Source organism: Bison bison, unplaced genomic scaffold (genome assembly GCF_000754665.1).
Source record: "Bison bison bison isolate TAMUID 2011002044 unplaced genomic scaffold, Bison_UMD1.0 scf7180017864452, whole genome shotgun sequence".
Lineage (NCBI taxonomy): Eukaryota > Metazoa > Chordata > Mammalia > Artiodactyla > Bovidae > Bison > Bison bison.
Window position 1 is genome coordinate 9,893,032 of NW_011495014.1, and position 10,738 is coordinate 9,903,769.

At 37.6% G+C, this 10,738-nt stretch overlaps 1 protein-coding gene across 13 annotated transcripts in view; it reads left to right on the forward strand.

Moving 5' to 3' along the window:
- Positions 1-10,738, forward strand: part of BAZ2B (bromodomain adjacent to zinc finger domain, 2B) — a 203,641-nt gene that overhangs the window by 153,243 nt on the left and 39,660 nt on the right. For all 13 annotated transcript variants that reach the window (XR_826954.1, XR_826955.1, XM_010858994.1 and 10 more), the window contains 4 exons: positions 3,528-3,782; positions 4,744-4,958; positions 5,813-5,887; positions 6,685-6,928. Coding sequence is in view for 11 of the 13 variants with exons in the window: in XM_010858994.1 (XP_010857296.1) it covers positions 3,528-3,782; positions 4,744-4,958; positions 5,813-5,887; positions 6,685-6,928 (789 nt within the window). In the remaining 2 variants the exon portion in view is untranslated. The remainder of the gene's footprint in view (positions 1-3,527; positions 3,783-4,743; positions 4,959-5,812; positions 5,888-6,684; positions 6,929-10,738) is intronic.

The window sequence follows — 10,738 nt, forward strand, 5'->3', positions numbered from 1 at the left end:
GTCTTTTTGAGGCATTTAAGAACAGAAAGATCTAACTCCTCCCTCAGGCTTCCATAGATATTTAAATAAATTAGGATTTGCAATAAAACCTCTTTCAGTGCTTTAGTGGTGGTAGCTAACTGTTGAGTGTGTTTAGTTCGTGCCAGGCACAGTGCTAAGTGCTTGAAATGAATTTTCTCATTTGGTCCTCCCCGCAATCCTGTGGAACTGATATTTTTGCCCATTTACAGATGCGAAAACTTAAAACACAGACAGGTTAAGGAACTTGCCTGAGATTATGCAACTTACAAGTAGCAACTTGGATTCAGGCTTCATTTTGTTAAACTCCAGAGCCCATACTCTTTATGATCCTGAAAGCCAAGAAGTGTGTCCTGTCAGAGTACCTCAGGTGTATTTTCTCTTCCATCATGCTTCACAGATTTGTAATATTGCTAAAATACATAAAAGTAGCAACTTGGAAAGAGCAGAAGCATAGTAACAGCTGGTATGATTTCACATACTAATGAGTAGAAGTCAATTATGTTTGGCTATAGTTACGATAGTATTCCTGGAAAATTGTGTCAGCACATATCATGTCTATAATAGTGTCTCAATGATACAATAGTTATACTTGGTCAGTAGCATCTATATTTACTCATATGCCATATAACATACAGATAATGATTATCTCTATTTTTGCAAGCTCTTTTATAAAGTGCTTAAAGCAAACTTCTAGTGTTGCTGTTTGTAGCCAGCCAGGTTCCTCTGTCCATGGTATTTCCTAGGCAAGAATACTAGAAAAGGTTACCATTTCCTTCTGCAGAGGATCTTTCTGACCCAGGTATCAAACCCATGTTTTCTGCATTGGCAGGCAGATTATTTACTGCTGAGGCAACAGGGAAGCCCAAACTTCTAGTAGTCAAGTGGAAAATTAAATTTATTAATATTCTATTTACTTACCTAGCATCAGATCAGATCAGATCAGTCGCTCAGTCGTGTCTGACTCTTTGCGACCCCATGAATCGCAGCATGCCAGGCCTCCCTGTCCATCACCAACTCCCGGAGTTCACTCAGACTCACGTCCATCGAGTCAGTGATGCCATCCAGCCATCTCATCCTCTGTCGTCCCCTTCTCCTCCTGCCCCCAATCCCTCCCAGCATCAGAGTCTTTTCCAATGAGTAACTCTTCGCATGAGGTGGCCAAAGTACTGGAGTTTCAGCTTTAGCATCATTCCTTCCAAAGAAATCCCAGGGCTGATCTCCTTCAGAATGGACTGGTTGGATCTCCTTGCAGTCCAAGGGACTCTCAAGAGTCTTCTAACACCACGGTTCAAAAGCATCAATTCTTTGGCGCTCAGCCTTCTTCACAGTCCAACTCTCACATCCATACATGACCACGGGAAAAACCATAGCCTTGACTAGACAAACCTTTGTTGGCAAAGTAATGTCTCTGCTTTTGAATATGCTATCTAGGTTGGTCATAACTTTCCTTCCAAGGAGTAAGCGTCTTTTAATTTCATGGCTGCAGTCACCATCTGTAGTGATTTTGGAGCCCAGAAATGCTTTTAAATAAAGATGAAAGTATGCACATGTTGGTAAATCGCTTCAGACTCTTTGCAACCCTAGAAACTATAGCCCGCCAGGCTCCTCTGTCCATGGGATTCTCCAGGCAAGAATACTGGAATGGGTTGCCATGCCCTTCTTAAGGGGATCTTCCTGACCCAGGAATTGAATCTGGGTCTCCTGCATTGCAGGCAGATTCTTTACAGTCTGAGTCACCAGGGAAGCCTGTATATAATCTAGTTTTAGTCAACTGGATGTTTAAAATTTCCTAAGCACAGAATAGGTATAGTGGTTAGTTAACATGTTTTAATAAGCTCATACTAAGCAATTTTCTTGAATCCTAATAAACTATTTTCTTGCTAATCCTTAATGATCTTTTTAAATCCTAAATTATGGTAAATAAACTTTTATTTTCATTTAAGTCCATATGCACGCATATAAAATATTTGTAAGTCCATTTTAAGACTTAGGCTTCCCTGATAGCTCAGTTGATAAAGAATCCGCCTGCAATGCAGGACACCCAGTTTGATTCCTGGGTCGGGAAAATCCACTGGAGAAAGGATAGGCTACCCATTCCAGTATTCTTGAGCTTGTGGCTCAGCTGGTAAAGAATCCGCCTGCATTGTGGGAGACGTGGGTTCGATCCCTGGGTTGTGAAGATCCCCTGGAGGAGGGAAAGGCTACCCACTCCAGTATCCTGGCCTGGAGAATTCGATGGACTGTATAGTCCATGGGGTCTCAAAGAGTCGGACATGACTGAGTGACTTGCACTTTAAGACTTACTTTTGTTGGTTTTGCTTTATAAATTTTTAGAATCATGTGAAACTATGTATGTCTGATATGATTCAGGAAAAAAGAAGACAGAATTAAATGGTTTTCACATGTAACAAAAGATTTGTATTATGTCAGCAGTTATCCATAGTTTGTGTTTCTACACACTATTAGTGGAAGAAGTCTTTAGTTCGTTATTACACCAAGTGCAGAGTAGAGGACACATTTTTGTGTTCAAGGTCCAATTCAGATAAATAGAAATGTTTATAAGCCACATTTTTCCCAATCATAACTGAAAGTATATTTATTGAATCATATTCATGGATGAAAATGTTTTTAGATTACTTATTTATTTAATTTTTAAAATGTCCATGAAAGCTGAAAATATAATTTAGTCATTAAAATGTTAATATGTGAGCATATTTGAGAAATAGCAGAAGAAACAGCTCTCTCATTTTGATAGTGAATCAGTGTTTCACTATATACAGGAAACCTCAAGACTGACAGTTGCACTCTAACTGGCTTCTTGACAGGGTCGTAGGTTCTTGTCATGTGGACCTAGTAATTTATCTACATTCTTTAGCCAAAGATGGTATCTCTCTCTCCAAGCATACAAGCCACAGATCCGTACACGGTTAGTTTCTGAGCTCCCCAAAAGTGTGAATTATAAATCAGTCTACATCATTAGAAGAAAGTGTTGCGTGTGCCCTACTAAGTTGTTCCATGGTAAAGTAATCATGAGATACTTATTTCTTATGTTATTTAATTTTTCCTCCAGTTATGTAACCTGTGTTTTGTCAATGTGTTCTCTTTTGTAGAGATCTAAGGTCATGTTGATTTCAACCAAAATTTATTAATGGTTACTTGTGTTCACGATTTTATGATTACCTAAAGAATCTACCTGCAGTGTAGGAGACCTGGATTCAGTCCCTGAGTTGGGAAGATCCCCTGGAGAAGGGAAAAGCTACCCACTCCAGCATTCTGACCTGGAGAATTCCGTGAACTGTATAGTCCACGATGTCGCAAAGAGTTGGACACGACTAAGTGACTTTTGCTTTCACCAGGGAGTTATAGAAATGCCCTCATGGAATTTACAATCTAGAGGGAAAAACCACTGGTATAAGGCAAGATAAAAATAACAACTTACCTTACTTCAGAAGGTATAAAATCATGGCTTTTAAAATTATTTTTTCTTTCTTTTCTTTTATTTTCAGCCTTTGCCAGAGTTGCCTCGTATTCCAGGACTTGTTCTCTCTGGAAGTACATTTTCAGACTGTCTCATGGTGGTGCAGTTCTTACGAAACTTTGGTAAAGTTTTGGGCTTTGATGTGAATATTGATGTTCCAAACCTGAGTGTTCTTCAAGAGGGATTGCTAAATATAGGGGACAGCATGGGTGAAGTACAAGACTTGCTTGTGAGGCTCCTCTCAGCTGCTGTATGTGATCCAGGTCTAATTACAGGATACAAGGTAAAAAAAAACAAAATACATCTTTTTAATTTGTACTATCAGTGCATTAATAGCTGGCTTTAGCATGTTAGCAGAAGATTGTATAGACTTACTCAATTTTTTCTACATAGCTTCTCATGAAGTTAAAGGTAGATTTGCTTCAGTTACAGTTGGTACAAACTTAGAAAAACCTGGTTCATAAAGCCTAAGGAATGTAAATCATTCTCAAATTACTTTTATTTTCCTTTAGCTTTTGGCAAAAGCCAAACTTACTTAAGAAATTCCCAAGCAATATTTAGCAAAACAGAAAATTCAAAATTTGTAAAGAAGTTAGAACTTACGTGTGTCCTCTGAAAGTATACTGTGTTCTCTTTGAAATTGTGAATAACTGAGGCTAATCAAGACCCCTGTAGAACAGCATGTTAAGACTCTATATTGCTATGTGGATACTCAATAAGTTCAAATTTATCTTAATTCCAATTAAGATACACATTTCAGTCAGTTTTACTCTAGATAATATTGTAGAGAGAGAAGTTTCCAGATATACCTGTTACTTTTTCCTCCATCTCCCTATTCATTCAGCATACCAGGCAATAAAATCCATGACACTGTAGAACCAGAAAACACAGTAATAATAGTACTTTTCAACCCCTCCCCCACCACTACTGATGGATATAGCCTGTAAAACCTTCAGATAGTTTCTGTGGTCAAAGAAGGTATGAATTTTTAACCACAAATTTACATACTCTTCTCCACACCTAACTTTTAGCCAAGTTTGAAGAAGGAATGGAAAAATTACAAGTACTTGAAAGCTTGTCCGGTCATCCGTTGACTGTTTTTATCTCCATTTCATCATAAATGTGAATAAAGCCCTTGTCAGTAATATCTAAATCATATAATACCAACATTTAAAAGTCTTACTGTTTATATTTTATGAGTCAGTATCAGTCCTTATACTGATAAAAATGCCAAACTTTTGTAGGCCAAAACAGCTCTTGGAGAACATTTGCTGAATGTTGGTGTGAATCGAGACAATGTTTCCGAGATTTTGCAGATTTTTATGGAAGCACACTGTGGACAGACTGAACTTACTGAAAGCCTGAAGACTAAAGCTTTTCAGGCTCACACTCCAGCACAGAAAGCCTCAGTTCTGGCTTTCCTGATCAATGAACTGGCATGCAGCAAGAGTGTGGTGAGGTAAGCACATGTCTGGACTTTTCTGGTGATTATTTTCTGTTTTAAATTTGTCTAGTCACAAAGTAATACAAATTGCTTATAGAAAATTTGAAAGTAACAGATTACGACAAAGAAAAAAATTAAAATTACACTAATCTCACCATTCAGAGATGACAAATGGTATTTTAATGTATTTCTTTTCAGGCTGTTAAAAAGAAATTTTGAATCATACTGTGTATAGTCCTTGTAACACTTCTTGTTTATTTGGTAATTTTGTTATTTATTTGTATACTGAAATGTGAACAGTTTTTTGTTGCTATGACTCTAGAATCCAGTACTGTTGTAAGAACTCAGAATTTTTCTTTTATCTTTGGTAGCAGATGAGTACCTCATTTTTTGCTAGAAGCCATTTGTAGAATTATCCATCTACTTTTTATCATGTGCTGACACAATCTTAATATTATTTATTTATTGCATGTTAGTTTGCACTTTTTTAAAAAGTACTTAATCTCATTTAAGAGTCAAAGTAAGTTCTCCACTATAATGTTTGAAGATTTGGTGAACAAATTCCTCATTCATCTTGTTCTTGCTATTCATTATGTTACAGATTTTAATTATGTAACTTTTATTCCTTTACGTTTCTAGGGAAAGAATCAATCCAAATATTTGAGAGCCATGTGTTTCTACCATTGCTGGACGTTTTAAGTTTTCTGTACATCTCTTAGCTATGTATTAGTATAATTTTTCATTTGTTTTTGCTATTCATTGGCAATCATCATTTGTACTTAGCAAAAATCTGCATCATTTTATTTACCAAATTAATGTATTGCATTATGTATTAATTTATGTCTTCTAATAAACTTTTGCATTGGCAGTGAAATCGACAAGAACATTGATTATATGTCAAACTTAAGGAGAGATAAATGGGTAGTAGAAGGTAAACTCCGCAAGTAAGTCCTATTTTATTAAAACTAATATACTGTTTTCCTTCTTCACAAATTTCTGAATAAAGCATACTAAGTGAAAATATGGAATTTAAACTTTATCTTGTCTAAAAATTAGAAAAGGCAAAGTTTAATTAAGCTGAGATATAAAATTAATAAAACTCAGAGGCAGAGTTTTCAGTGGACAAAAGCTATATTGAGATTCATTGAACTCACATGCTTCAAAGTTAAAAGAAAGTCAATTTATCTTTCTTTCAAAGAAGTCAAGCAATCATATATTCAAAGATTGTTGTTTCTATCAGGTTACTTTTGTCATAAATAGAATCTGTTTGGATTCTACCATATTTTTCCTTAATTGCTTTCTAATTACAGTTTGCTTTTACAGAGAGTCTAACATATCCAAATATATTCAGCATTAAAACTCAATTAGCTTCCTGCTAGGAAATATAATGCTGAAATTATTCAACTTCCATGTTAAGAGGATAGTTTCTTTGCAGTGACTTGAATTGAAATTTACTCAGTCAGATAGGATCAAGAACTATCACTTGGCTGTTCCTGAGTTAATCTCAGTTTTCTGTGTTTTTAAAAAAATGTATTCTAATTCCAAAGAGATAGACAGTATAATTCTTAAAAGTTAACATATTTTATAATTTCTGTGAACATATGTCTTCTAATTTTTATTGTCATTGATATATTGGTTACTTTGAGAGAAATAACCACATGCTTAAAATTCATAGTATGATATTTAAAAAGTACAGAGGGAAGCCTTTTCTTCTGTATCATTCTTTTTTTCATATTTAAAGGCTCAGAATCATTCACGCTAAGAAAACAGGCAAAAGAGACACTTCCGGTGGCATTGATCTTGGAGAAGAACAGCATCCACTGGGCACACCCACTCCAGGACGCAAAAGGAGAAGGAAGGGAGGAGACAGTGACTATGATGATGATGATGACGATGATAGTGATGACCAAGCTGATGAAGATGATGAAGATGAAGAAGATAAAGAAGACAAAAAAGGAAAGAAGAGTGAGATCTGTGAAGATGAGGTAATAAAATTTAGACTTGACTAATACTGTATGAAATAGTGAAAATAATACAGAATTTGAAGTCAAATGGATTTGGATTTGAATTCCATTGTGACACTCAACACAGTTTATTCATCTGAAAATTAAATATAATATTCACTTCAAGGTTTTTTGTGATGCTTAGGTAAATATTGAATAGAACCTCTGCACATAGAAGGTACTTATGTTGAACAAAAGAAGTTAAATTTTTCTGTTTGTATAATAACTTGAGAGTTCACCAAAGAACTATTCATATTCTTAATTTTAGGTATTTTGTAAATTCTATTAACGTGATATCTTATGTTTATTTTGTACAGTACTTAATGCCTTCAAAGTGTTGTCAGGTGTAGTGAAACTGATACATTTCTCAGATCCTAGTTTATTGAGTACATGGCTCTAGGCACTTTTTTTAACTTTTACTTTTATTGCAATACAGTTGATTTACAATGTTGTGTTAGTTTCAGGTGTATAGCAAAATGAATCAGTTATACATATACATATATTCACACATCTTTAAGATTCTTTTTCTATATAGGCCATTATAGAGTATTGAGTAGAGTTCCCTATGCTATTCAGCGGGTTCTTATTAGTCATCTGTTTACACATTGTAGTGTGTATATGTCAGTCCCAGTCTCCCACTTTATCTCTCCTTCTTCCCTTATCCCCTAGTAACCATACATTTGTTTTCTGCATCAACTCTACTTATTTTTCTTTTTTAAGATTGTTTTCTCCGTGTAGACCATAATCAAAGATGAACAAAGCACTGAAACTCTCCTTTCAATTTACAGTTTCAGAGAAAGACTTAGAATAAGAAAAAATAATGTGTTAAATGTTAACTGCTTTGCTAGCAGTATTTACAATGTATTAGGCGGGAGAAGGTGACGGCACCCCACTCCAGTACTCTTGCCTGGAAAATCCCATGGATAGAGGAGCCTGGTGGGCTGCAGTCCATAGGGTCATGAGGAGTCGGACATGACTGAGCGACTTCACTTTCCCTTTTCACTTTACTGCATTGGAGAAGGAAATGGCAATCCACTCCAGTATTCTTGCCTGGAGAATCCCAGGGATGGGGGAGCCTGGTGGGCTGCTGTCTATGGGGCCGCACAGAGTCGGACACGACTGAAGTGACTTAGCAGCAGCAGCAGGCGGGTACAAAAGAAGGACATTGGATCTTTCTGAGGAATAAATGATCACAAAGGCTTTCTGAACTCATTAGCTGAGGCTACAAGCTGGGCTGAATGTTAACCTATAGAGAATCTAGGAATCCATGGAAAAATCTTCCAAGCAGAGAGAATAGCATGAGTAAGGACTCAGAAGCCTTGAAACCATGATGTGCTTTACAGGCCCTATAAGTGCTTCAGTAATACTAGATAGCCTCATGTACAACAACTGTGAACTAGGATTTTATAGTTTTATGGTGATAGGAAGCCATTGAAGGGTTATAAGTGATGGAAGGACCTGGTCAGACTCGATTTTTCAGTGGCTCGCTATGTCAACTCTGTGGAAAATAGATTTGGCTAGCGCAAGATCAGAAGTGGGAAGATGAGTCAGGAGAGATTGCTCTGGTTTAGGTGAATTGTGATAGGTCTGAAAATAGACCAATGGAAGGAAAAGACTCAATAAATACTGAGGAAAAATGAATAGTCTTTGAAAATGGATTGTGTAGGTTGATGGAGGGAGAGATAGGATTGATTCCAGTTTTCTGGTAAGGGACTACCTGCTTTTGTTGCCACTACCTGATCTAAAGAATTCAGGAGGGACATCATCCCTGGTGGCATGATGGGTGAGAATCCATGTGCAAATGCAGGGGACCTGTGTTCCATCACTGGTCCAGGAAGATTCCACATGTTGCAGAGCCACTAAGCCCACGTGCCACAACTACTGAGCCCACGTGCTGCAATTACTGAAGCCCATGTGCCTAGATCTTGTGCTGTGCAACGAGAGAGACCACTACAATGAGAAGCCTGTGCACCGCAATGAAAAGTAACCCCTGCTCCCCGCAACTAGAGGAAGCCCACACAAAGCAATGAAGACCCAGTGCAGCCAAAAATAAATAAATAAATAAAGCTTTAAGAAAAACAAAACAAAAGATTGCATCGCCATTAAAAAAAAAGAAGAATCGAGAAGCAGCAGAGTAAATAGATGACAGCCGAGTAGGGGAATATAGAACAAATACCTGAAGTTAGGAAATGATACTAGGTTTTATTTTGAACATGTTGAATTTGAGGTGTCTGAGCAATTTAGCAGTCAGTTGGATTTAAAAACCCAAAGCCTGGAGAAGAGTTCAGTCTTGAAAACTAATAACTGGAGGTTATTAGTACATAGACAATAGTTTAAATAATGAGTTGGCTTAGTTTGCACAGGAGAATTGGTTTATTAGTGAGAGTAGTAAACTGAGATTGGAACCTCAGGGAATGTCAGTGTTTAAGAAGAGCCTTCAGGACTTCTTGCTGAAGAATGAACAAAGGTAGAAAATTTCTGTAGTGGGTCAGGGATTGCCAAGACCAAGACCACCTCCAAAGCCAGTGACTCACTAGGATGACTCACAGAACTCAGCTTCTGGTCATGCTATGGCTACAAGTTATTGCAGCAAAAGGAAAAACAAAGCAAAACCATTAAAGAGAAATGGCATATGGGTCAATATCCAGGGGAAATCAGTCCCAGCTTTCAGGAGTCTTTTCCCAGTAGAGTCACAAAGGATGGGCTTAATTCTCCTAGCAGTGTGCTGTGACATTTAAATTGTGCCGCAGCTGAAATGTTGTGTTCTATGAAAGTTCAATAGAGACTGTGCCCAAAGTTTTATACAGGGATGACCACATAGGTACCCTCTGCATAGAAGGTGCCAAAACTCCAGCCTCCCCCCACTCCAAAAAAGAGTAGGTGTTTGGTATAAACCACATTGTTAGCACAGTTTAGGTCCAGCAAGCTATTCTTGTCACTCTGGGTTGGGGAACCCTCCAAAATTCAGATTCCCAGATGCTAGCCAAGGGTCAGCTTTGTAAGCCAGCCTTTCAAAAACCTACAATGTTAACTCTTTCCCACCCATGTAATAATAATAAGAATCAAGAAAATTAAACATTTTTAAAAAGAGGGAGTTATAAACAGTGTTAATGGAGGGCTTCCCTGATGGCTCAGTGGTAAAGAATCTGTGTGCCAATGCCGGAGACACGGGTTCAATCCCTGATCTGGGAAGATTCCACATGCTGCAGGGCAACTAAGCCTGTGCAACACAACTACTGTGCCTGTGCTCCAGAGCCCGCGAGCCACAACTCCTGAGCCCGTTATGCTCTTGAGCTCATGCTCTGCAACAAGGGAAGCCACTGCAATGAGAAGTCCGCACCCTACAACTAGACAGTAAGCCCCGCTCCTCACAACTATAGAAGAGCCCACGCAGCAGCAAAGACCCAGGACAGCCAAAAATAAATAAATAAATCCAATTATTTACAAAAAAATGTTAAAGGAGCAGGAGTGTAATGTGAGGAGGACTGAATGTGTTTGTTGTATTCGCCATCACAGAGGTGTTTGGTAACCAATGCCAGCACCATTTCTTTAGAGAGGTGAGAGCCAAAGCAAGGCTAGAATTGTTTGAAAACAATGAAAAGTGAGAAGGTGAAGATGATTGTCTCAAGCATTATACCTCAAAAGAAAGGGTAGTTCCTAGAGAAGGACAAAGACCAGGGATTTTTCAGATGCAGAAGATTTGAGACTATTTTTGGTTGACGGAAGAGTCAGTAAAATGAGAGATAAGTGTGGAAGATTAAAGAGATAAAAGAGAATAATTAATAGTATAAG